Raw genomic sequence first — 27,203 nt, 5'->3', positions numbered from 1 at the left:
CCCTCTAGCCCAGATCACGTCTCTATTGCTCTCCCCTGAAATCGTCTCTCGATCGGAGCGACTGTAATACCCGGACAGCACCTCCAGGGACGCTTCCAATACTTCTATTTGCCATTATCCCACCAAGCTCCAGGGGGCGGTAGCTACCCTTTCCGTCCGCTCGGCCATCCCGGCAACAGCCCCACGGCTCTCCTTCCAATCAGCGGAGAGCGACGCGCGTCCTTGCGGAAGTGACGGCAGTTCGAGTCCGGTGGGGGCGGTGGGAGCGATGAGGGAACTGAGACGGTGGTAGCCGTTGTGTGAAGATGGAGGTAGGAACCTGAGCGTTAAGAAGGCTGGAGAGAGAGCGCGGCCGACCGAGTCGAAGCAGAGGCGGGAAGCCGGGCGGAGAGGCGGCTGACGGGAGGGGAGAAGAGAGCCGGGTTTGGGAGTGTTGTCAGAATGTCGGGGACAGAATCCGTCGCTCCGTGCTAACTCTCTACTCCCCCTAACTTATCCCCGCCGCTTTCTTTTGGTTTCCAGTTTCCCGGAGGAAATGACAATTACCTGACGATCACAGGGCCCTCGCACCCCTTCCTGTCAGGGGCCGAGGTGAGCACGAGCTGCCGACGCTGTGGGGGGAGGGCCTGAGGCAGCGGTGGGGTAGGGCGGTGGGGAGGAGAGCGCGGACGCCCGGGCCCGGGGGCTGGGAACCGGGGGCCGAGATTGGTGTTCAGAGAACAGTGGCAGCTGCTTCCCGAGCCTATGAAGACTAAGGGGAAGGCCCGGGAAGCTGCTGTCATCAGAAGAGCAAGACTTTGAAAAGAGATAACCCATTTCAGAGTGATTCTGGATTGGAAGACAGGGTGGAATTGTTTCCTTTCATTGGGGAGAAATAACTACAATTAGGGGGATCACAGCGGGAAGAAATTGGGGTAAGGGAGGAGTCTACTTAAGGGGTTAACTGTGAACATGTGTTCATTCTTGGAACTATCTCTGTTGTAGGGTCTTTGTTTCTCTTAAACTTCTACTCAAAAAAAAAAAAAGTAGTTATGTTTACCTACAAGCTTGTTTCGCTAGTGACAGAATGAAAGGAAATAGTTGCCAGAAAACATGGAGTTGAGGACATGTGTTTCTGTTTGCCAGTGACTCAGAGTTTGGGCAGGTTACTTCACCTTTATATGTCACAGATTCCCTAGCTGTCAAATGGCTGTAATAATAGTTTCTTATGATGTTGTGAAGTAGAAGTAATGATTATGATGAGGTGCTTTAGTATCTGTGAAAAAGCTTTGCTTAAAATACTGTCATGATATAAATACATATCACTTGTTTAGACAGGGCAAAATAGTAAGATTTGGAACATAAAAAGTAAATTTCCCTGTCTTTGAAAAATTAGTCTTGAGCTTTCTAGGATTTGGGTTTTGTTTTGTTTTTGAGAATTTTAGTACTTTTTTTCCCCCAAAAGTGATGAGAACCACTTGCATCAGTTTTTGTTGTTTTTTTTGTTTTTTGTTTTTTTGTCCTAAGAATTCTCAGTTGCTGTTGAGTAGGCTTATCCTGGATTAAACCTTAATATTTCCGTGGATGAGAATTAGATTGAAAAGGGACAGTTGCTAGTTTGATTTCTTTATTGCCATTATTGGTTATTGTTATTCTCTTAAGGAGGGAAAAGTGTAGCTCAAATGAAGGACAAATTTAGAAATGATATAAAACTAAATCTCTTTGATGCTTTCCAGTCTCATTGCCGGTTTTTTCTGAATGATATCTCCATGGTTTAATTTCATTATTTGGAGTGTTGTAAATCTCACATTGGCCTTATCCACATGAACGTGCATCATTGCCAATTTCTTCTGAATCAGATTTAAATTTAGAGTGTGGTAAATTTCACACTGGCCTCATCAAGAAACTTTCCAGGTTTGAGTCTATCCTTTTTTTGTTTTTATGACTTTAAGAAATTTAACAACACAACTATTTTGCCAAGAAGCTCACAATTAAATTTCAGTGTCTTCCTTTAGCTTAGGTCTTTGTCGTTGCTAACAGTTCTCATTACAACTTCACCCTTCCTTCCCCCCCCTTTTTTTTTTGACCTTTATTTCAATTGGTTTGTGGTTTTTGTTGTACCTGGTCTTATTGTGAACCACCCCCAATATAACTTAGAACTAGGTAAAGGTGATATTAAGTTTTTCTTTTAGAAAAAGAGTGATATTTAGAGTTTTCTTGCATGAAAAAAGATAGATATCCAAAAAATACTAACCATTAAAAAAATTGAAAAATTGGACTTCACTGAAATTAGGAATCTCTTTCCATCAAAAGACATCATTAAGAAATTAAATAGGTACACCACAGACTGGAAGAAGATATTTTAATATACATACCTGACACATATTCAGGTTATATCAAATACTTAATGTAGAGTAAAAGAATCCAATTTAAAAACGGGCAAAAGGGGCACCTGGGTGGCTCAGTCATTGGGCGTCTGCCTTCAGCTCAGGTCATGATCCCAGGGTCCTGGGATCGAGCCCCGCATCGGGCTCCCTGCTTGGTGGGAGGCCTGCTTCTCCCTCTCCCATTCCCCCTGCTGTGTTCCCTCTCTCTCGCTGTGTCTCTCTCTGTCAAATAAATAAATAAAAAATCTTTAAAAACGGGCAAAAGATTTGAACACACACTTCACAAAAGAGGGTATCCAGATTGCCATTAGGCATATGAAAGAGTGTCATCATCACCCATCAGGAGAATGCCAGTTAAAACTATAACGAGCATGACTGTATACCCACTAGAGTGGTTAAAATTAAAAACACTGACAAAAGATTTTGCAAGGAAGTAGATAACTCTTAATCATGGCGGATTAAAGTGTAAATTGATTCAGTCACTTTGGAAAACAGGCAGTATCTGCTAAAAATGAACATATACCTACCCTGTGACCCAGAATTTCTACTCCTTGATGTATACATGAGAGAAATGAGTCCATATATTCACCAAAAACATGTATGTTCACAGCAACTTTCCTCATAATAGCTAAGCACTGGATACAACCCAAATGTCTATAAACTGGTACTAGTAAAAAGGGATACTACACAGCAATAAAAAAGGACATCAACTACTAATAAATGTACCTTGGGTGATCTCAAAAATATATTGTTGAGTAAAAAGCCTGACATAAAAGAGTAGACACTATATAAGTTCACTTTTTTTTAAATGAGTATAAGGAATAGACAATGTGAAACTATGGTAATAGAAATCAGAATAGTGGTACCTGTTAGGAAAAGGAGAGAGTATTGACTAGGAAGGAGTATGACAAAATCTTTTACAGTGATAGAAATGTTCCGTATCTTTGATCTGGGTGATGGCTAATTGGATGTTTCCATAATGTAAAAATTCCTTGAGCTATGTACTTTAAATTTGTATACTTAAGTTATACCTAAATAAGAATACTAAAAATTTCTAAGGAGTAAGTAAGTATCCAGAGAGGAAGGCTTAGGATGTGTTATAGCATTGCTTGAGACAGGAAAGTTCTATCTGAAGGGAGTTTAATCTGTTTTCCTCATTCTCGTTGGCTCTTATACAATGATACTGTGCTTTGAGCACTTTTGGGAAATAATATAAAGATTCCTATTTTTAATTAGGAAAAGTACTTATAAATTAGAACCGGTTAATTATTTCAGGCTGAATAGTTAAAATTTTCACTACTACAGCATTTTTTTAAGAACAGTGAATTATCTTAATGACCCATTGTACCAGTGTACTATGAGTAAACAGGTGTTGGATTAAAATAAATTTCTTTAAAATGAGTAATCTACACAAAGTATTTTTTTTTTTTTAAGATTTTATTTATTTATTTGACAGAGAGAGACACAGCGAGAGAGGGAACACAAGCAGGGTGAGTGGGAGAGGGAGAAGCAGGCTTCCTGCTGAGCAGGGAGCCCGATGCGGGGCTTGATCCTAGGACCCCGGGATCATGACCTGTGCCGAAGGCCCATGCTTAACCGACTGAGCCACTCAGGCACCCCTACACAAAGTATTTAAAGAAATACTGGGTTGTATGTTTTAGCATGGGGAAATAGGAAAAGAGGGAAATCTTTTTTTTTTTTTTTTTTTTTTTTGGTTCTCTAAATAGCTGAGCATCCTTGTTTATAAACTGTAATTCCCAAATTGTTTCCTCCCTCAAAAAGGCCCACGAATTTAACAGAGAAAGAAAAGAAGGCTGAATGAGAGGGTAGCTATATCATGTTCCTGTTTTCTCCTCCTGGGTCAAAATCACTTATTTTTACCTGAATATTTGCTACAGTTTTATCTTTGTTTTATATGTGGTAGAGTATGATCTAGTTATGTAGTAGATCCACTAAAATAAAATAACTAGAGGGGCACCTGGGTGGCTTAGTTGTTAAGCGTCTGCCTTCGGCTCAGGTCATGATCCCGGGATCCTGGGGTCCAGCCCCGCATCGGGCTCCCTGCTCGGTGGGAAGCCTGCTTCTCCCTCTCCCACTCCCCCTGCTTGTGTTCCCTCTCTCGCTGTGTCTCTCTCTGTCAAATAAATAAAATCTTTAAAAAAAATAAAATAACTAGATATTCATTATTGGCTTTTCCCCATAATGTTATAGATCATTTATGGTAGCAAAAGAGCTTTAGAGTGAATCTCTTGTGTTTATTCTAGTCTATAGTTTACCCTCTGTATTCTTGATCATTGCTATTCTTTTATTTCTTTTACTTAGGGAAGAAACAAGCAAATAAGCAAAACAAAAACCCCAAAAAAACAACATTAAAGCTATGGATACTGAATAACAAAGCTGTTTCCACATTCCAGGGGGTGGTGCATAGAAAGAATGCCTTGTTAATTCGATACAATGGAATCTCTGCATGTCTGGTTTTTTAGTGTAGTTCTTGAGAGCACTCCAGATGGTTTATGTGGGGTAGTCCTTTGCGGAACACTGGTCTCTTGTTTGGGATATGAATTTTTACTTTTTTTTTGTTCTCTTTAACAAATAGTATCATTTTCATATCTTTGCAGAGTTGACTTTTTAAAGCCAAAAAAAGATAGGCATTTTTTGCTTTGTCAAAACATTCTGTTTCTTGTAAAAATTGAAAACTACTATCATACAACTATTAATCTAGTACAGTAAATGTTTCCCCGATCCTTTTTCCCATCCCCATAACTTTGTTCACATGAAAATTTGGTAGAAATCTTTGTACTCTCTTCTTGAAAAATCTCACATGAACCTAAACTGAAATTTCAGAGAGAGTCATGGACCTGAAGTTCCGAACTTTCACGCAAGAATCATGAGCTGTGTACTGAGAAAAGTTCAGCTATTGCGGAGATTTTTAGTTTTTCCCATCAAGAACTGCTTGCTCCTATGTTACTTGTACAACTCTCATGTTACATCTCAGACAACTACCAAATTTTTACCATGTTAAGTAAAATAGTAAGGATCTTAGAGAAGGAAAATGTAGAAATGAAGTTATATCTTGTTTGTCTTGTAGGAAACTTTTTTCAGTTTGCCAATGTGATTCAGAGAGATTAGGCATTTCACAGACATATTTTTGTTCTCCCTAGTTTCTACTAGCTGGAAATTCCTTTTTAGCAATGTCTTCATTAAAAAAAATTAAAAAAAAATGGTGGGGCACTTGGCTGGCTCAGTCAGAAGAGCAAGCGACTCTTGACCTTGGGGTTGTGAGTTCAAGCCCCACGTTGGGTGTAGAGATTACTTAAATAAAACTTAAAAAATAAAATAAAAAATGGTGATATTAGTGAGACCCTTTCTGGGCCAGTAATAACCTTGAGGAACTCTTAAAGAATGTATTGTTTAATCATGAGGAAAAAGTGTGGGTACCTATGGAATTTGATCTGAATCAGTTGATATTTACTATGCCATGTGATAGGTTGATTGAATTTAAAGTTTCTAAATTCTAATTATCTATAACTGATTAGCAGGTTGCAAGTTAATAATAATTAGGATATTAATGTTATCATTAATAGCAATGATTAATAGTTATTAAACAAAATAACAATATAAGGAGAGTACTGTTACAACTCTCATTTTATAGATGAGGAAAACCCCTTCAGAGTCCTTTAGTAAGTGGCAGAGCTGGAACTTGAACCCAGACCTCTCTGACACCAGAGTCTCTTGCAAGTATTTATAATGCTCTTACTGCAGATGTCGCCATTTTAGTTTTTTACTGTCAAAAAGGAACCATAGCATTTAATGTATCTTAGTTCAGACATTGATCTGTTAGCTCTACGAATGGTGGACCCATTCAGTATAGAAAGAGTCTATTACTGTAGTTGAATTCAGAGGAAGGAATTGGGTTTTATAGCTAGCTGGAGTAATCTTCTGCTTCCTCTCTTATAGAAAAGGCTCTATCAGAGCAAGACTAGGAATGTTAGAGAACCAGTTTGCCTTTTGGCTGTAGCTCTTATGAAGGTTTTTCTCCTCAGTATATTAACCTTATCTTGACATTGTTGGGTTTTCCAAAAATAAATCTTACTTGTTGTTAACGTCATGATTACTAAGATGGAACTCTTAAGTGTAGATATTTTAGAAGAGGTATCATTCCGTGACAGTACCTTTTAGGATTTGCTTCAAAGGAACCTAAAAACAGTAGTCAAAAGTATAATTGTCTGGTTGAAAATGAATTTCTGTGGTCTGATAGTTCAGGTGTATAATTGCAAAATAACTGGTGTCTATTAGAATCTTTTGAGAGTTTTTAAGCATCGTAGGCAAAATGATTTATAAAGACTGGGTCCTTACTAATAGCTGAGTCACTCATTAGAACAATAAGCATGATAGGATAACAGATGGCAAAGATAAAAAACTGAAAACTGTGATTGATTTTGGCAGCCTCGTATATGCCATATGACCAAGGGTATTTGGGAGAACAGAGGTTTGTTTGTAAAATTAAATAGGTCCTAAGAAATTGATAACAAAAACAGGATCCAGGCTGAAAAGAGGTACACTAAGAAACTCCAGTACCCAGCCATGTTCTTCACTTAGCAGTATGCGGTTCCTCCTCTTCCCACTAACTTTTTTCCCCTTTTTCCCCCTACAGACATTCCATACACCAAGCTTGGGAGATGAGGAATTTGAAATCCCACCTATCTCCTTGGATTCTGATCCCTCACTGGCTGTCTCAGATGTGGTTGGCCACTTTGATGACCTGGCAGACCCCTCCTCCTCTCAGGATGGCAGCTTTTCAGCCCAATATGGGGTCCAGACATTGGACATGCCTGTGGGCATGACCCATGGCTTGATGGAGCAGGGCGGGGGGCTCCTGAGTGGGGGCTTGACCATGGTAAGGGGCAAGACATTATCAAGCTTACCCAAGCTCATGGGCTTGGTAGTGGTAGGGGAGATAAAAGTGACTCTCTCTTCCCTACTACACTTGGGTATTACTTGGTTCTCATTCTGTGTTTAAAGGCTCACCAACAAAGACTTAATTTCCCCTGAAGGAAATTTATCATTTGAATTAATTTTACTTGAAAAATGATTTAAAATTATAAAATGTACAGTGTTCACCCAGATATGAAAATGATTGGGATGGGGGGGTGTGTTTTTTTCCCCATCTATAATTGCCATCACATCCTAGGATTAAAATGTGAGTGTGAAAAAAAATGTGAGTGTGACAGCTGGCACGTTGAGAGATTTATTCAAAACCAGTCTGAACCAATGTATTGTGGATTACTTTGTTATAAATTGGTGTATTGGACTTCCAGCACATTTCATCAGTAGCACATCTTCACAGTATATTTGATGCCAAACATCTCTAACATTGGCCTTATTTACTCTTGATTGCCTGTATGTTGCAACTTTAAAAACCATTATTGTAGGAGAGTACAGGAAGGAAGTTTTTCTTTACCCTATGTGTCATCACTACCTCCAGATTACTGAATAATTTATTTGTTGTTTAAACTAACTTGTCCAAAATTAAGACTTCTCTGGTTATTTTTCATTATTTTGGAACAGGCTTTTGAGTACAAAGAAGTGACTTTAATAATTTCTGTACTTTATTAAAAAGCTTAATATAGATAAGTTATTTGATGTTTAGTCTTTAAATGATGATACAATCTGGGTAAGCAAGGGTTATAAACTGTCCTGAATTCAGTGGGGGGAAAGAGTGGTGTTTTTTTATATTTAGTGTTTAATTAGTCCTTCTGCTTCTCTCAGGACTTGGACCATTCTATAGGAACTCAGTATAGTGCCAACCCACCTGTTACAATTGATGTACCAATGACAGACATGACATCTGGCTTGATGGGGCATAGCCAGTTGACCACCATTGATCAGTCAGAACTGAGTTCTCAACTTGGTTTGAGCTTAGGGGGTGGCACCATCCTGCCACCTGCCCAGTCACCTGAGGATCGTCTTTCAACCACCCCTTCACCTACTAGTTCACTTCATGAGGATGGTGTTGAGGATTTCCGGAGGGTGAGGCATTCCCTGCCAAAATCAAATCTGCCATGATATTCTGGGATAAAACTCCTGGCATACAGAGCCTACTCAGTATTATTTGCTCCTGCCCTGCCATCTCCTCTGCTCTTTTCTGGGTATGGGGTCCTGCCTCTCAATCTACAGTTTATAATGCTTTTCCCAATCCCCATTCTAATTGGTCCTCACATACTTTACTAATGTCTTAATCCTATTGCCTCTTTTTAGCATTTCTGAAAATTCCATCCATGTGCCTAGTTAGTTCCCCCATATTAAAGTCCTTTTCTTACAGTTCTCCAGACATGATACTTCCTTCTTCCCTTTTGTAATTCTCTCTTTTCTCCCCTGCAGCAACTTCCCAGCCAGAAGACAGTTGTGGTGGAAGCAGGAAAAAAGCAGAAGGCCCCAAAGAAGAGAAAAAAGAAAGATCCTAATGAACCTCAGAAGCCAGTTTCAGCATATGCTTTATTCTTTCGTGATACACAGGCTGCCATTAAGGGACAGAATCCCAATGCCACTTTTGGGGAGGTTTCAAAAATTGTGGCCTCCATGTGGGATAGTCTTGGAGAGGAGCAAAAACAGGTGAACAAAACATGGAGGGACTAGTGGGTAGTGAATGTCCTAGAAATTTTTAAGTAAGGGGATAAAAAACTAAGTCTTCTTTTAACTTTTTAAGTTGTTCTTATTTAATATCAACTCTTTGTTAACAGCACATTCACAGATCATACTTTGTCTTAAAGTTACAGCCATCCACTGAATCCAGAATGCACATCAAAAACTATTAATAATGTTTATAAAAACACTGAATCTAATTGAAACCCCGTTTTTTTTGTTTGTTTGTTTGTTTTTTTAATTTATTTATTTGACAGAGAGAGAGAGCGAGAGAGGGAACACAAGCCGGGGGAGTGGGAGAGGGAGAAGCAGGCTTCCCGCGGAGCAGGGAGCCCGATGCGGGCCTCGATCCCAGGACCCCGGGATCATGACCTGAGCCGAAGGCAGACGCTTAACGACTGAGCCACCCAGGCGCCCAACCCCGTTTTTTTTTCCATCTGTAAAATTAGGCCATTCCTTGGTAAATAGCATCTCTAAAATCCACTAGCCTTAAGTATGAATTTAGAGTTTAGTTTATGGTTTTTTCATTGTCCTAGTATAAACTTGAAAACTATAGTTAATCTCTCTAAATTTAATATGGATTTAAAAAATAGGGGCACCTGGGTGGCTTAGTTGGCTAAGCATCCAAATCTTGGTTTCATCTCAGGTCATGATTTCAGGATTGTGAGATTGAGTCCCACGGTGGGCCCCGCACTGGGTGTGGAGCCTGCTTAAGATTCATTCTCTCTCTCTCTCTTTCTCTCTCCCCCTCTCCCTCTCTCCCCCCCCACCCCTCCCCCACTCCTCTCTCCCTTGCTCTCAAAAAGTAAATAAATAAATGAAAATTATGATACTATGTAAATATACAATACAATTAATATTGAAGATGGCTATAATTATCATTGCCCTAAACTCCCCAGGTCTTCTGTCAAAGTGAGTCTGCTACTTAATATTTGAAACAAAAAGCTGAAACTTACAGCAGTTATCTATTGCTGCTCAACAAACCACAAATTTAATAGCTTTAAATAGTGGCAGTTTATTATTTCTCATGATAATATGAATTGGTTAGATGGTTTTTCTGATGTTCTTGCCTGGGCTCATTCTTGTGGTTTGTCAAATGATAGCTGGTATGGCTGGCCAAGGTGACCTTGCTCTCATGTCTGACATTTGGTGCTACTTGGCTTAGATTCCCACACATGGCCTCTCATCCTTCAAAAGGCTAGACTGGCTTCCTTATAGTATGGCTGACTTAGAGCAAGGTCTCTCTGTCACTTCAGGCAGAATTGCATGGTCAAAGCAATTCATAGAGCTATCCCAGATTCGAAGGAAGGCACCTTCTTATGGTCAAAGCAATTCATAGAACTATCCCAGATTCAAAGGAGGGGGAAATAGGCTTCAGCCCTCGATGGAAGAAAAAGTATGCAAGATGGGAGGAATTCTCGTGGCCATCATTGCAAATAACTTGCCACATTCCTTAAGGGAGAATATACCCATTAGACACAATCCCAGGCTAAGCAGACTGTTAATCTTACACAATGTTTGGATCTGGATTTTTTCTTTTTTCTTTTTTTTCTTTTGTTATGAAAGTGGGCATGAGTTGGTGTTAGCTACAGAAGTGTAGTTGTCCTGGCAAGACTTGCTGATTGGCTGACTTTCAGATGCATGGTTACTGGAAGGTCTGCCATGGAGGCTATCTTGATTACTAGCCAGAAGGATATTCACTAAAAAGAGTTGTCAATATTTAACTGAGATGAATTGTCATTCGTTGATAAATAATATAGAATTATTAGTTTTTTCTAGGAGTATGGGGACTTTAAACAGTCTCTGCCTTTCCTGTAGGTGTATAAGAGGAAAACTGAAGCTGCCAAGAAAGAGTATCTGAAGGCTCTGGCTGCATATAAAGACAATCAAGAGTGTCAGGTAAGAGGGTTACTTAAAGCAATAAGAAGATTTTTGGAGCTGTTTATTAGCAGTTAAAAGAAGTAAATACCACCAAAAACCTGTAGGACCCGTTAATACTATGTTGTATTAAAAGCTTAAAAGTATGTAACAGGTTTCCTATTGTTTCCATCATAAACCTTGCCACAGTCTGTCTGTCTGAGGTTATCTCCATTATTTACTCTCACAGCTCTTTTCTTTCTTTCTTCCACTCTGTGATGTATCTTTTCTTAGGAGATGATTAGAGTGAATATGTTCTGGGGAAGAGAGTAAATTTCCCAATGACTTTCTTTCTTTCCTTTTTTTGGGTCTTTTAGGCCACTGTGGAAACAGTAGAATTGGATCCAGTGCCACCGTCACAGACTCCTTCTCCACCTCCTATGGCTACTGTTGACCCAGCATCTCCAGCACCAGCCTCAACAGAGCCCCCTGCCCTGTCCCCTTCCATTGTTGTTAACTCCACTCTTTCCTCCTATGTGGCAAACCAGGCATCTTCTGGGGCTGGGGGTCAGCCCAATATCACCAAGTTGATTATTACCAAACAGATGTTGCCCTCTTCTATTACTATGTCTCAAGGAGGGATGGTTACCGTTATCCCAGCCACAGTGGTGACCTCCCGGGGGATCCAACTAGGCCAAACCAGTACAGCCACTATCCAGCCCAGTCAACAAGCCCAAATTGTCACTCGCTCAGTGTTGCAGGCAGCGGCAGCAGCTGCTGCTTCTATGCAACTGCCTCCACCCCGACTACAACCCCCTCCACTGCAACAGATGCCTCAGCCCCCCACTCAGCAGCAAGTGACCATTCTGCAGCAGCCTCCCCCACTGCAGGCCATGCAACAGCCTCCACCTCAGAAAGTTCGAATCAATTTACAGCAACAGCCACCTCCTCTGCAGATCAAGATTGTGCCTCCACCCACTCTGAAAATGCAGACGCCCTTAGTCCCACCAGCTGTGGAAAGTAGTCCTGAGCGGCCTGTGAACAACAGCCCCGAGGCCCACACAGTGGAGGAAACCTCTCCTGAGACAATCTGTGAGATGATCACAGATGTAGTTCCTGAGGTGAGCCTGTTTTCAAGTCTTTCTCCAGACCAGTGGAAAGGTAGAATTATTTTGGTTGACCCAATAAAAGTGGAGGTTGCTACTGGCATTTAATGTCTGGCAACCAGGAGTTCCTGTAGGAGTTCCCTGCCAACTGTGACTTGTCCTACCCATGATAATCTGTATTGTTCTTGGTAAGAAACATTTAGGAGGGTGTCCTGTCCCAGACCACCCCTTAACTAAGCAAAAGTCATACTGCAGTTCTACGAGAGCGGATAAAGCCTAAGCGTGGAGTTACTTTTCAGAGGTATCTATCCAAGGATCCTAAACTTTGGAGATACAAGTTCTTCCATTTCTCCTACATCTCTGCTGCTTGGCTTGATGTGTTTTAAGTGGGGGATGGATAGCTTGAAAAAAATTGGTTCATATTATTGAGTCTTTCCAAAGAGACATAAATAGATGCCAATTACCGTAGTTTTAATAAATTTGTACATCACTAACAGTCATTTAAAATAAAATATGTTTTGGGGCGCCTGGGTGGCTCAGTTGTTAAGCATCTGCCTTCGGCTCAGGTCGTGATCCCAGTGTCCTGGGATGGAGCCCCGCATTGGGCTCCCTGCTCAGTGGGGAGCCTGCTTCTCCCTCTCCCATTCCCCCTGCTTGTGTTCCCTCTCTCGCTGTGTCTCTCTCTGTCAAATTAATAAAATCTTTAAAAAAAAAAAATGTTTTGAGACTCCAGGTCCACAATTAATGAAGCAATCATTTAAAGAAAAATAACCCCCCATCAGCAGGAAACTATGAATCTCCGAGGTCTTTCCCTTTTTCTAATGGCATAAACGAACCTCTACTCACACTGTACTTTTGAGATTTTCAGAGGAGTAGTAGTCAACTGTGAAAGTCAGTGATAGATACAATTAAAGAGGACTAGCCAGCATTCCGCCAATTGGAAGAATCTTCATGTCAGTCTCAAGCTGCGTATAGAGGGGGAGACCAAGAACTCTTTTAGGACTCTGCCCCCATATGGGGGCAGCTCCATTGGTTCCCAGAGTTAGTTTGACTAGCTGGCTAGTTAAGTAAGTAGCAATCTAATTCATCTTTTGTGCTCTCTTCCTCTCATAGGTTGAGTCTCCTTCTCAAATGGATGTTGAATTGGTGAGTGGGTCTCCTGTGACACTCTCACCCCAGCCTCGATGTGTGAGATCCGGTTGTGAGAACCCTCCTGTTGTGAGTAAGGACTGGGACAATGAGTACTGCAGCAATGAATGTGTGGTGAAGCACTGCAGGTGAGCTTATAGTTTCCCTTCTTATAATTCAGATATTGCTAAGTTAACTGTTGGAAAACGGGTAACCCTGAGCATCACCTGACCTTAGGTAGACTAGATTGCTATATGTATGTCTGATTATAGAGGCTACTAGAAAAGCTTCCCCTGCTTAAAAAGAGCTTACATTTCCCACGTAGACAAAGATGATATAATTAGCAGTTTTTGCTTTTTGGTTACATTATATTCAGTTACATGTGCTCTTTAACATTCAGTTACATATGGTCTTTTAAAAAATTGTAACACCTTAAGCTGTTAGTGACTATGGATATTAGCTTAGCTTCTCTCCTTACTGCAAATCCAGCTACTCAGGGAATTAGAATTTGAGGCGGACCATTATGCTAAGTGGTAAGTAGCATAAGAAGAAGGTGCTAAGTGTGGCAGAAGGGGTGGGTGGTAGGGGCGAGAGAAGTTCTGAAGATTTTGCCCACCTCCCCAATTTTCCTGGGATTTACCTCTATCTATGAAAGTATTGGTATTTTCCTAAGTCAGATCTGCTTCAGCAAATCAGGATTGTCTAAACTTAATTAAGGCCCACTGCCCTTATATTCATATCGGGTGATATCGTTTCATCTTAATGAAGCTATTTAAGACAGAGTTCAAAAAGGCTGTATCTAGGCTGTAATTCTAAGTTTATGTGTATCTCTTCTCTCTTAGGGATGTCTTCTTGGCCTGGGTGGCCTCTAGAAATTCAAACACTGTGGTGTTTGTGAAGTAGTCCTTCCTGTTCTCCAAGCCAGTCAAGACTTATCTGCTGGGAACATGTCTAAGAGCCTCTTTTTAAAAAACAAGTTGGGCTTCTGGTAGTGCCTGATCTCAACCCATGATGGTCCTTCGTGCTTCTCCCCTTTTCTGTCTCTTCATCAGGGGCCATACTATGGAGCAAGGCCATTGAGTTGGCCGTAATCTGGAATTGCTTTTTACTTTCAAGTACAAGCAGAGATACCAGTGATAATAGCAGAGAAGGGTAAAGGGAATATGAACAAGCAGAACATAGGGGTGGTGATGGTGGGGGGTTGTTTGAGGAAACTCGGTATAATTGTCATAGGACATGCCTACACAATTATTAAAATGATGGGAGAATACTCAGCTTTGAGCCTAGGCTAAAACACTGTGTGCATCCATTTTAAAGGGGATAAAAAGTTGCATTAAAGGTTATCTCTTAAACAGGAACGATTGCTGTCACACCTATACATTGCTTGGAGAACAAAAGTTTTCAACAGAGCAGGCACCCTGGGCTGTAGGGAAAATACTATCACCTGGGAGTTTCTTATTTATTTCTCTTTACAAATAATGTTATTTCTGTAATCCTTGATCCTCCCTCTTGCACTTACCACAGTTTATGAGTGTAAAAGGCAGAAGTCTATATCCTTAATATAAGAGGTTTGACCAAAGTCTAAAGAAGTTGTGTTCACTTGTGTTTGATGAAATATCTTTTAAAAGATAGGCTGGAGGTGTTTTCACTTACATAATATATAGGCTAATTCTCTGTACACCCTAGGGATTCATTTAAATTTAATCTAAGATGTGCTTATCTCATTTTTCTTGGAAATAAGCTAAAAAAAAAAAGACAAGCAAAGCCACATAGTTGTGAAAGGGTAAACAAATATTTAGAGCATGTTAGCCCTAATGATGATAACCTTAAGTGAAATCAAATCTTACCTTGAGAAATAGCTGTCCCAGAGAACCCCCCTTCTTGATTACGACGTTCATGTAGTACTAACTGCTAACCACTTTGATCCTATATAGTATAATCAACATTTTAATGCTTTCCATGCACTCATTTAGTTTGAACCTTACAACAACCCAGTGAGGTAGGTAGCAGATTCCCAGCTTACATGTAAGAAATCCTACTGAGAGACAAGGTGCACGAGATCACACAATGTTAAGTGGCAGAGCCAGATTTTGACCTTGAAATCCCAACTACAATACAAACTTTTATTTAAATAAGGAAGAAAAACTATTGTACAAATATTACTCTTCAGGTGCAGCCTACAGAGCCATGGCTGTAGGTGCTTAGCTCTGTAAGGAAGTGCTTCTACAGATTTTTAGGTTTAGAGATGATACCATCTGGATACCTTTGCTTGAACCGGGCAACCACATCTGGGTCTAGTAGGTGGATCCCATCCAGTTGGTTTCCAAGGGTGATCCTGAAGTAAAGATAAAGAAGGGGCAAACCAAAAATCCTGGAATTAAAAGGCTTAATATTGTTAAAAGATGCTTACCTTTTATTAAGGCTGCCTATCATCTCATCTAATATTCATGCCAATTCTTTTAAGAAGACCTTAATATTAGAATAGTATTTGATAGTATGACTGGTTAGGAATTGGGCAGATTTTGGTGTTAAAACAGGCTGGCTCTGTATTACTTAAGGGTTAATAACAGAGAGCTAACCAGGCGTACTTCACAAAGTTGCTGCCAATGAGTATTCTTTGAATAAATAAAATGCTAGCAACATGTCTTCCAAAGCTCTACTAACAGTATGAAAGATACTGAAACTGTTGACAGATTAAATGGATTCTTAACCACCAGGGGGCAGATTTCAATACATCCCATAGAATAACTGAGGAAAATCTTTAGTAGATACCCTTTAGAGAGCAGTGATTTGGGTCTTAAAACCTGTTGGGTCTCCAGTGAATGTTGCAAAGCCCCATAAAACAGTTTAAATACAAGCTTGGGTGGCTTATGAATCCTCTGAAGCCCATTTTAAACTACTGAAATATGAGGTAAAGCTCTACTAACAGCCATCCTTGACCATAAACAGGAGGGCTACTATGTTCGCCTTACCAGTTGGGCTGCACATTGTGTGGTCGTCCAAATAACTCAATCTTGCGAGTGCCAGGGGATAGTCTCTCAATCATGCCATAGATTTCATCTGGTTTATGGCTGGTAGAACGAACCTAGGAAAGCAAGGCTCTAGTTACTTTTAAGTTATCAAAGATTGCAAGTCTAGCCCTTTCCATTTATATTTATGATCAAATGAGAGAACCTGGAACACACCTGACTTGAATAATGTGGAAGGTTTGGATGCCTGGGGAAGCACATACCTCAGCTACGATCACATCGCAATCCAGACCCTGGTTGAAGCCTTGGGGATTTCCTTTGACACCAACCTGCTCACCACAGAGAACAGATTACCTTATGGAACCCCCAGCATTTGAACTTTTTCTCAATAAGTCCAACAATTCCTCTTTCTGCTCCACCTATTGAACTGGGCCCCAGTGTTGCTCACCAAGCAGTGTTCCTTCCCGTGGTTCAACCAGTGACCTGTACGGCCTGTCCGAATGATGCGCTGCAGTTGATTTGTCTTCACCCAGATAATTTCATCTACCCGTTCATAACTGTGGGACGTAAGAAAGAGAACTAGAGCTTTAATCAGGCTTTCACAGTTTAGGGGTAGTACCATCTACTCCACAGAGGAAAGGACTCACAGGGAATACTCTGGGAGAAGAGAACACATCTCAACTACAGCAATTACATTTCTATTTCCTTCAGTAGAAAGCAACACAATGATCACTACTTACCCCCAGAGGTTCAGACATTCTCTGCCCAACTCCATGGCCCTAAAAAGAAAAGGGTTAAACAGCTGCTTTCATGTCCGTATTTTTTATCCCTTCAAGATACCGAAATGTTTTCAGTAGACATTCAGTGAACATTTACATGCAAGACACCGTTAGGGCAACAGGATGGATCTAAGAATGAAAACATAAAACAGTATCTATTCTCAATGGCCTTACCTTTCATAAGGAACAGATGTAAAGTTAAATAGAATTCAAGTATCGTTTGTGTTATATACAGGCAGTAGGTCTCAGTAGCAAAAAAGGCTGACATACAGTTAACAGCAGGGCTAGGAAAACCCAGGATTTTATTCCCACCCAGTACTCACTCTGTACTATATCTGCCCATACCTACATATCTTTGAACTGCATTACCTGCCTGTGACCCAGAGGAAGAGAAAGCCATCATCCTGCAGTACTGGTATGTTGAGCCTGCGCATCTCATCATCTGTCAGGGTCCCATAGGGCAGCTCCATGTGAATATCCCAGGGTGGGTCAGCCATCACAACTGCAAACTTGCCCAAGATACTGACGTCCAGGTAGCGGATATCACAACAGATCCACTGCATGAGGTGGTATTTGGTCATCTTTCCTTCCTTCACTCTCAGATTCATGGCCCCAGTCCCTCTTTTCCATTTGATTTTCCTATTCCATTATAAATATGTATATCCCACACCATTCCCAATCCGTAAGATAGATTGCTGATTATGCCTGCTTTCCTACATGTATGGCTGCCCTACTCAGATATAAGTCTCTAAGGTGAAATAAGTTTTCTGAGCGGACAGGTACCTGAGGAGGGAAGAGTCGATCTGCACTGGAGTCACCTCCAACACTCTGTGTAAGAGCAAGCTCCTGGCTAGGTGTATGGTCTTTGCTCCCAGGAGCCTCAGAATCCATGCAAGCATCAATTTCATAGTGAACATATTTGCAGGTATCCATGTGGAAACATGTGTTAAGGAAAGAGCAGTCACCTAATGACTCATCAGTGTGTTTATTGATGATTCGTCTGGGAAAATAAAGAGGGAGAATGAGAATCAAGATGGTGTTCCAGAGTCAGATCCCATAGTTCAAGTTCCAAACTGTTTCAAAATTTTGTCTTTTATTACCCTCTCCTAATTTTATCTTTAGAGCTTCCTCCAAGAGTTTTCAGAGAAAGGAAGCAGGTAACATGGAAATCCATAATTCACACTAAAGAAGAATTTAATTCCTCTCTGAGCAAAGACAACTTTCTTAGGACAGGAAAAAGGGCTTGCTGGTTAGAGCTGAATAAAACACTGGCCTTAGAGCCCAAGTTCCTACTTCTCCTAAGATCATCCTTCCAGAGAACTTTAACTTTTACTGGGCCTCAGAGACAGAGATGCCTTGCTAATGCAAGAAGAAAGGGACATTATTTAAAAAAATCTCACATCTGTTTGGGAGTGCAGTCTGTATTCTCTCCCACAGAACACTACTTCTGAAAGTACACCTTCAGAATCTGGAGGTCTAAGACAAATCATTAAAACCATTTAATGACAGGATCAAAGACAGAACCCCAGTGACTGGAAGAAATGTGCTGAAAAGGAATGAGTGCTTCTGGGAGCCCCACCCCACCTCTCTCCCTCCCAAGACACCTGAAGTGCAGCTTGCGGCAGGGCCGGTCAGCATCACTGGCTTTCATGCACTCCTCCTTGGTTCCATAGTCACAGAACTCTTGTACTTGGGCCCGACCTCGCGAGCGAAACTTTTCAACAATGGACTGTTCCTTGGCTGTTGTTGTATTTAATAGCTCTAGGATCTCCTGACTGACCTGTGACAAAAGAAGCCTTAGACTTAAAAGGGTTTGCAGATAAAATGAGCCCTAAACCACCTCCCTAAATTCTACTTGACAATGTCCTGTTGTAAGAGGTGAATGAGCTAAACCTAATACGGAAAAATTGGGAGTTCTAGGAGATTTATCATGGGTTCAGTCCTTTCTTACATATCTGCATTTGGGATGGAATTAAAATATAAGAAGCCTGGTTCCCACTGCTGAGCATTAAGTTAACCTCCCCTCCCCAGGAAAGCAATCCTTCCCACCAAAACCACTTATATTTACATAACCAAGACACAGTATGTACTAAGCACTTTACTGTCTAGCTGAGTCTATGCAACAGCTCTGTAAGGGAGGGTACTCTGGTTATCCTCACCTTAGAGATGAGAAGACTAAGGCTCAAGAGAAGTTAAATTTAACTTGTTCATATTTACACATCTAGAAGTAGCAAATGGGTAAGAATTCATGTGAGTCCATTATTTATATTCAGAACCACAGTTAACTGCCAACTCACATTGTTTAATAATCAGTTTCCATTAATTAATGGTCCATGGTAACTACCTTCCAGTATTCATCTCCATTCATCTCCCTCTATTCCTATATTTGGGTTCCTCTTCCTTTTACCTGATGATTCTTCCAATGACAAACATTCTCAAAATCGGAGTTTCTCAACATTGGCATTATTGACATTTGGGGGAAGTAATTCTTTGTCGTGTGGGGATTATCCTACTATGATTGTAGGATGCTTAACAGTATCGCTTGCCTCTACCCAGTAGATGCCTGTAGCACGACCCTGTGTTGCGACAACCACAATGTCTTCAGACACTGCTAAATGTTCTCCGGGGGAAGGAAGTGGGGAAAAACAATCCCCAGTTGACAACCACTATTCTAAACCCTCAACCCTAAGAACTGCTTCTTGCCCTAGGGGTAAATCCCTCCCAACCAAAGCTGTAATTCAAAGTGTGTATGTGAGGAGTGCCGGGTTGGCTCAGTTGGTAGAGCATTCAACTCTTGATCTTGGGGTTGTAAGTCTGAGCCCCACAATGGGTGTAGAGATTATTAAAAATAAAATCTTTAAGGGGCGCCTGGGTGGCTCAGTTGTTAAGCGTCTGCCTTCAGCTCAGGTCATGATCCCAGGGTCTTAGGATCGAGCCCCGCGTTGGGCTCCCTGCTCAGCGGGAAGCCTGCTTCTCCCTCTCCCACTCCCTCTGCTTGTGTTCCCTCTCTCGCTGTGTCTCTCTGTCAAATAAATAAAATCTAAAAATAAAAAAAATAAAAAATATTTAAAAAATAAAATCTTAAAAAGAAACAAAGAAAGTATATGTGTGAAAGCATTTCCATCTACCCCTACCTTCTTACTCTGTTGTTCCTTAGTAGACTGTTGGTTCAGAAGGCTCTCTATCTCCAGATCAACATCTGAGGCAGCATGTTTCCTTGATTTCTTGGTTGGCTCCTTGGCTGCTTCTGATGCTGTAGAGGCCAGGCCAGAGGCCAAAGAGCTAGCAAAGGAAGCTACTGTGGTTGAGTCCTGCTCTGCACGCCGCTTCTGCCCTGTGATAGTCCCTGTTACCTCCCCAGGGCCCTTCTTTTCTGCCACAGCACCCATCATAGCAGAGAGCTTGGAATGATCAGCATAAGTCACAAGAGTGGGATGTGCGTCATCTTGTAAGAGACCTCGTTTTACCTCAATCAACTCCTGAGCTGCAAACTTCTGTAGGAGGCTTTCTACCCCATCTTGAGTGGCAGGGGCATCTGGCTAGAGAAGGAGGGGAGGGAAAGGCAATAAGACACTGACCATGAACTGAAGCAAAGAAGTGGTATATCCCAACCCTGTCTTATCAGATCATTACCGTGGAGATGGCAAGACGGATGGACACAGCATCAGTGGGCAATGTTAAGGCCAGATCAGAGAGGTGGTGTAACAATTTCTTCTCTAACTCGGGGTCTGTAGCTAGTTCAGGAACTGCTGAAGCTGTGCTGGGCTTAGGGCCACCAGAAGTGGGTGCAGTAGGCACTGGGCTGTCACTGCGGAAGGTGGGAGACAGTGCTGCCTCTGGATTTCGTAGATCTAGGAGTGAAGAAAAGTGAAGAAAATGATAAAGGGCAACCACTGTAGGTCTGTCTAGACACTCCTCAGGAGTCAAATTCTCCAACATTCACAGCATGTACTTTCATTTCATGCAGAGAATTCTCTGACCAAATTTAGCACTAGATCACCTTTCCTCAATCATACTCAAGCATTCACTGCTTTGCCAAGATAATCCTGGATTTTCTGGGAACCACTTACCTTTTCTCTACTGAGTAAGAGGTATTTTCCTAATTCCAGTCCCTGCTGTGGTTCAAAGGAAATTAGCAGCATGGTAGATTTAAATGTCCATACCTCCTCCCTTCAGTCACTCTAAATGACAACCGAAATAATCAACCCAAATTTAGGGGCGCCTGGGTGGTTAAGCATCCCAACTCTTCATTTCACCTCAGGTCATGATCTCAAGATCCTGAGTTTGAGCCCCATGGTGGGCTCCGAGCTCAGCGGGGAATCTGCTAAAGAGTTTCTCTCTCCCTCTGCCCCTCCCCCAGCTTGCTTGCACATACGTGCTCTCTCTCTAATAAATAAGTAAACTTTTAAAAAAAAATCTTTTAAATAATAATCAACCTAAATTTTAAAGCCAGAGATATTTTCAACAACCTAAGCTGTGATCAGCTCTTCTGAGGCATGGAGTTTGAATTTTAAAGAATCAAGGCCACTGGACATCAGAGGATATGTAAAATGACAGTACTGAGGATTAGAATAGGACCTTTTTCTTTAATTTTAAAGATTTTGTTTTTAAGTAATCTCTACACCCAACATGGGGCTCAAACTTACAAGCCCAAGATCAAGAGTTGTGCTTTCTATTGCCTGAGCCAGCCAGGTGTCCCTAGAATGTGACCTCTAACACTCAAAACACAAAAATTTTATAAAATTCTGCAGAAGGGCACCTGGGTAGCTCAGTCAGTTCAGCGTCTGCCTTCGGCTTGGGTCATGGTCCCAGGGTCCTGGGACTGAGCCCCTCGTCTGGCTCCCTGCTTAGTGGGGAGTCTGCTTCTTCCTCTGCTCCTCCCCCCACTTGTGCTCTCTCTCGCTCGCTCTCTCTCTCACAAATAAATAAAATCTTAAAAAAATAAAATACAGGGGCGCCTGGGTGGCTCAGTCGTTAAGCGTCTGCCTTCGGCTCAGGTCATGATCCCAGGGTCCTGGGATCGAGCCCCACATAGGGCTCTCTGCTCAGCGGGAAGCCTGCTTCTCCCTCTCCCACTCCCCCTGCTTGTGTTCCCTCTCTCCCTGTCTCTCTCTCTGTGTCAAATAAATAAATAAAAAATCTTTAAAAAAAAAAAATACAAATGAAATATTTAACTCAGGACTTGTATCAGAATTCTGTTAAATATTATAAGATATAAGTGGGTCATTAGTTTACATTTAGAAATATTTTGGTTACTTAAACATTTTTACTCTAATGGAATTGACTTTAGTAAAATCTGACTCACAAATTCCAAGGAAAATGGAGCTGAACTATATCAAACACCTTGCTGGAACAGTTACATTTTATGAAAATAAGTTACACCCTATTTGGAAAACAGACTCCACAATACCATACTAGCTGGAAATGTTAAATAACTGACAGAACTGGGGCGCCTGGGCGGCTCAGTCGTTAAGCGTCTGCCTTCAGCTCAGGTCATGATCCCAGGGTCCTGGGATCGAGCCCCGCATCGGGCTCCCTGCTCAGTGGGAAGCCTGCTTCTCCCTCTCCCACTCCCCCTGCTTGTGTTCCCTCTCTCGCTCTCTCTGTCAAATAAATAAAATCTTAAAAAAAAAAAAATAACTGACAGAACTTTGTTCACTTTGCTTATGATTCCTTTATGTTCTGCTGAATCTTAGAGTAGAACATTTGCCAGATGAACTGATACAAGTTCCTTGTTTTGTTTGGCAAAGAGGTACTGTATACGTGGAGATCCCTGAAGCACTTTCAAGGTCGGGACGAAAAAGAATTCAAGAGCAACGGACCCAAGCTAAAAATATGTAAGAAATATAAGTGACAGTTATTATTTAGCTTACTTGGAAGACTACAGGCAAAATTTCTGCACTGAACAGGATTGAATGATGACTACTGAAGTCCTTGCAACTCAGAGATTCTAGGAGTCTAATAAACTTGAGCTAAAATACCCCAATTACAATTTACACTGAGATAAAACTCTGAACTTTTTTTTTAAAATCAGTCAAGTTTTAAAATATTTTGAAGTAACCAAAAACTTCTTTCATTAAGCAACTGAAGCACAATCAATAATAAGTATCATTTTTAAGGCAGAAGAAACAAGGTATTCTAAAATTAGGATTTCAGGGGCGCCTGGTGGCTCAGTTGGTTAAGCGCCTGCCTTCGGATCAGGCCATGATCTCAGGGTCCTGGGATCAAGCCCCACGTTGAGCTCCCTGCTCAGTGGAGAGCCTGCTTCTCCCCCTCCTGCTTGTGCTATTTCTGTCGCTGTCCCTGTCTCTCTCTCTCAAATAAATAAATATCTTTTAAAAAAATAAAATAAAATTAGGATTTCAGGGATGCCTGGGTGGCTTAGTCGGTTAAGTGCCTGCCTTTGGCTCAGGTCATGATCCCAGGGTCCTGAGATTGAGTCCTGCATCAGGCTCCTTGCTCGGTGGGAAGCCTGCTTCTCCCTCTGCCTGCGTCTCCCCCTGCTTGTGCTCCCCCTGCTTGTGTGCGCACAAGTGCTCTCTTTCTCTGACAAATAAATAAATGAAATCTTAAAAAAAAAAAAAAAAGATTAGGATTTCAGGATTTCAGGGGGGGCCTGGGTGGCTCAGTCAGTTAAGCATCTGCCTTCGGCTCAGGTCATGATCTCAGGGTCCTGGGTTGGAGCCCCACCTCAGTCTCCCTGCTCAGCAGGGAGTGCTTCTCCCTCTCCGTCTGCCCCTCCCCCCCATGCTCTCATGCACCTGTGCACATGCTCTCTCTCTCTCTCAAATAAATAAAATCTTTAAAATTAGGATTTCAGGCATTATACCCACAAATTGTTTTGTTTTGTTTTTTTTAATTTATTTATTTGACAGAGAGAGCAAGCACAAGCAGGGGGAGCTGCAGAGGGAGAGGGAGAAGGAGGCTTCCAGATGAGCAGGGAGCCCGATGTGGGGCTCGATCCCAGGACCCTGGGATCATGACCCGAGCCGAAGGCAGACGCCTAACAACTGAGCCGCCCAGGCGCCCCCCACAAATTGTTCTATATATTATATACTGATGTAGCTCATTATTATACACTGATATAACTCATTATACATATATTTATTTGTTTTATACATTATATACTGATATAACTCATTATATATCTTTAACTCCTACAGTATGCCAAAGGGAGTAAATCATATTAGCTACTAAACCAAAGATACTGTTAACAGAAAATGGGGCTAAAGGAAGATGTGGGTAAGTTTTAAGTCAATACCCAGGATACAGGTCCTTTGTTATGCAGCTCTGAAATTTTCAGTATTTTAGGTAAGCCATAAATTATCCATTACCCCTCCCCCTTAATTCATGTTCAAACTTTGTGCCAGGTACCTTACATATCCTGCTGCCATTAATATGAGCTTTATTTTGTTTATTAAAAACCGGCTATGGCACCAGGGTGGCTCAGTAGATTAAGCATCCAACCCTTGGTTTTGGCTCAGGTCATGATCTCATGGGTCATCAGATCAAGCCCCACATCAGGCCACGTGCTCAGCAGGGAGTCTGCTAAAGATTCTCTCCCTTTGCCTCTCCCCCCACTCGTTGGCAGGCCCTCTCTCTCTAAATACATCTTTAACAAAATAAAGACCTAAAAAAGTAATAATAAAAAATATCTAAATAAAAATTTTAAAAGGCTTAAGCTCCCTATAGATAATACCTACTACACCTTTTTTTTTTTAAACCACCTTAAGGGAAAATAAATTAATTAAATAAATAAACAAACAAACAAACAAACCACTTTAAGGTATGACTGACATGTAAAAAGCTGAATATACTTAACAGATATAACTTGATGCGTTTGGAAATAAGGTTACACACCCATGAAACCATCACTACCATGAAGGCCATAAACCTATTGGAAAAAAAAAAAATGTACTTTAAAAATGCCAAACTAAGGAAAGTCTCCCAATGATTCTTTGTCCATGGTATTTGCATTCATTAATGATATGGGTACATTTTAGTTCACTTAATATCCTTGTCTTTTTCACTGAGCTTTGTAGTAAACAATTAAGTATCAGATTTCAGTAATGCTATAAAAACCAAGAGGTAGTAAGAAAATTTTGATTTCCTGTGAGAAAAGAATGGAATGATCTAAATTATTAGCAAGCCTTTGGTTATTCTTACATGGAAACTTGATTAATAAACTAATAGAGTATGTCTCATGTTTTCCTAAGAATCCTAATGCTCAAAGAAATAGGTTCTTTGGAATAACCAAAATAATTCAAAGAAAGAACAGTGATAGGCTGGTTTATTTTGTGTTTTATCTCTATCTACTCCCACAGTACCAGATGGGCGAGCCAAAGCTCTGGGCCAGAAGACAATACATGTTTAAGCACAACCTTAAAAATATTTTTATTTAAGTCTTAACCATATTCTTTAGGCAGATGTACTAGGAATCTTAACCATATATTAAGTGGGTCAAGAGATATTTATATCCAAAAAAAGAAAAAAAAAGAATATTTACATTCAAGGGAGAATACAATCTTGTTGTCAAAATTATTAAACATGCTTAGCAAGAAACTGAAGTATCGACACTCTAATAGTTAGGTTTGCACATGGCACAAAGTTTGGTTAATACCAAAGTGTGGTTATTACCATGGAAAAGTGAAATGGAACTTAAAATTGACTACTAATTGAACTCCGATCATAGGACTTGTACTTCTTCCTCTACTTGCCCTGCCCTCTTAACTTCTCTTTAATTATCTAAGTCCTATGTAGCCATCAAGATCAAATCACAAGTGCTAACTAACTCATGTTGCCTTTGCAAATAAAGCCAACTCTTGTTACTTTTCCCTTCCGTCTATACTTATTTTGGATTCATTCATTCAGTGTTTTACATATATCATATCATAGTTCTGGATTTTTTATAAGCATCTGAATTTTTTTTATAAGCATCAATCCTTTATCCCCCCTAAGTTTTAAACTCCCTGAGAGCAGAGACAATGTGTTACTTATCTTTGTCCATTTTTTGTTAGGCACACTGTAAATACTTAACAGATGTTTGTTTATTATGGTGTCAAAGTCCTGACAGAACATCTTCTAGGTTCCAGGGGCCAGAACATGAGCACATGGACCTGATATGTACCAAGACAAGATTTAGAGATGGACTCCAGTATACTAATAAACATTGGAACAAACTACCACAAGGATGGTATGGATTCACTATCCTTGTAGATCTTTGTAACTGATTTGCCTTAAATAACCCAGGGCTTGTGCTGGGGATAGGGGTAGATAAAACTGGACAATCATTTGAGGTTCCTTCAAGTTTTGTGACACAGGGGGCAACGGGAGGGGAGAAAAAGTTTAAAAACATAAAACAAGTATTTTCAGGTTTCTGCTTGGGACGCAGATGGCTAAGACAATACCATTTCTTCTACTCATTTAGCAACTCTGTGAGGGTCCCTGAGCTGGTCACTGTGGATATAAAGTTTCGGTCCGTGTTCTCATAGTGGCTACAGTGGCAAAGAAACGACCACTACAAAGCAGTCGCTATAACGGAAGAACAAAGCGCCATAGGAGCAAAAAAAAAAGGGGGGGGGGGCTTAACTGTTTCAAGGGATGGGGGGCTGAGAGGCCTAGCAAAGGCAACGTTCCCGCAGACTTAAGAGGAGTCTGCCAAGCGGACGAGGGTGGGGTGGGGTGGTGGGGACCAGGCTTCGGTCCCGAGAAAGTGAACTGGAGGAGTGAACCAAGGCCCGGGGTGGAACGGAACTGCGACTACGCACAGGAGGACGAAACGTCTGTGTGCTGAGGGTGAAGAGGAGAGTACTGATGTACCAGGTATTAAAGAAATGGCCGCTTGGGAAAGGGTGCTGACTTGGGACTCTTTTTCTCCAGGGTTCCCTCCCGCCCTCCCTGGCTAAACCTCGGCCCGGACAGCCCCGCGCCTCACCCAAGTGCCCCGAGTCCTGCTTCCGCCTCCGCTGCAGCCTCTCTCGCAGCGAGTCCAGCTGCTTTTTGTGGGCCTGGATAGAACTCCACGTGTCCGACATCCTAGTCTCTCAGCCGGGACACGTCTCGAATCAGGCGCGGTGGACTAGCACCTCCCAGCCCCAGCAGCAGGAAATCCCCAATTCTCCCGCGGACACCCCCCAGGCTAACCGGAAAGAGTTCCGGGTAATGCGCTAGCCAGGAAGTCATTTTCCGTTTCCCGCTCGCTTTGAAGCTCAAATGAGAGCCACCTTAGGTGTTGGCAGGATAGCGGAAATATTTTTAATAGGAGCTCCCCCGTTTTTCCGGGTGCCGTGAAGCTGTGGTTTCCATATTAGTGCCTGGCAGAACAGCCATGTTGCTTAAAGAGGCGCATGCGGCCTT

At 41.4% G+C, this 27,203-nt stretch overlaps 2 protein-coding genes across 2 annotated transcripts; one reads left to right on the top strand and one right to left on the bottom strand.

The window, feature by feature from the left end:
* The first annotated feature begins 211 nt into the window (after positions 1-211).
* On the top strand, positions 212-14,685 carry TOX4 (TOX high mobility group box family member 4). The gene is made up of 9 exons (XM_032417172.1): positions 212-311; positions 523-591; positions 7,021-7,263; positions 8,136-8,396; positions 8,748-8,978; positions 10,827-10,907; positions 11,243-11,986; positions 13,085-13,248; positions 13,942-14,685. Exons 1-9 carry the CDS (start codon positions 306-308, stop codon positions 14,000-14,002), a joined length of 1,860 nt encoding a protein of 619 aa, XP_032273063.1. The 5' UTR covers positions 212-305; the 3' UTR covers positions 14,003-14,685.
* Positions 13,962-27,200, bottom strand: METTL3 (methyltransferase like 3). The gene is made up of 11 exons (XM_032417173.1): positions 26,782-27,200; positions 20,481-20,698; positions 19,982-20,386; positions 18,452-18,627; positions 17,631-17,847; positions 17,217-17,404; positions 16,809-16,847; positions 16,517-16,625; positions 16,332-16,397; positions 16,072-16,184; positions 13,962-15,434 (listed from the first exon to the last, which is right to left on the bottom strand). Exons 1-11 carry the CDS (start codon positions 26,879-26,881, stop codon positions 15,323-15,325), a joined length of 1,743 nt encoding a protein of 580 aa, XP_032273064.1. The 5' UTR covers positions 26,882-27,200; the 3' UTR covers positions 13,962-15,322.
* Positions 27,201-27,203: the final 3 nt, after the last annotated feature.

The sequence above is a fragment of the Phoca vitulina genome, unplaced genomic scaffold (genome assembly GCF_004348235.1).
Source record: "Phoca vitulina isolate PV1807 unplaced genomic scaffold, GSC_HSeal_1.0 scaffold20, whole genome shotgun sequence".
In the NCBI taxonomy this organism is placed as follows: domain Eukaryota; kingdom Metazoa; phylum Chordata; class Mammalia; order Carnivora; family Phocidae; genus Phoca; species Phoca vitulina.
Note: the sequence above shows the minus strand (reverse complement) of the source record. Positions and strands in the feature narration are given on the sequence as shown.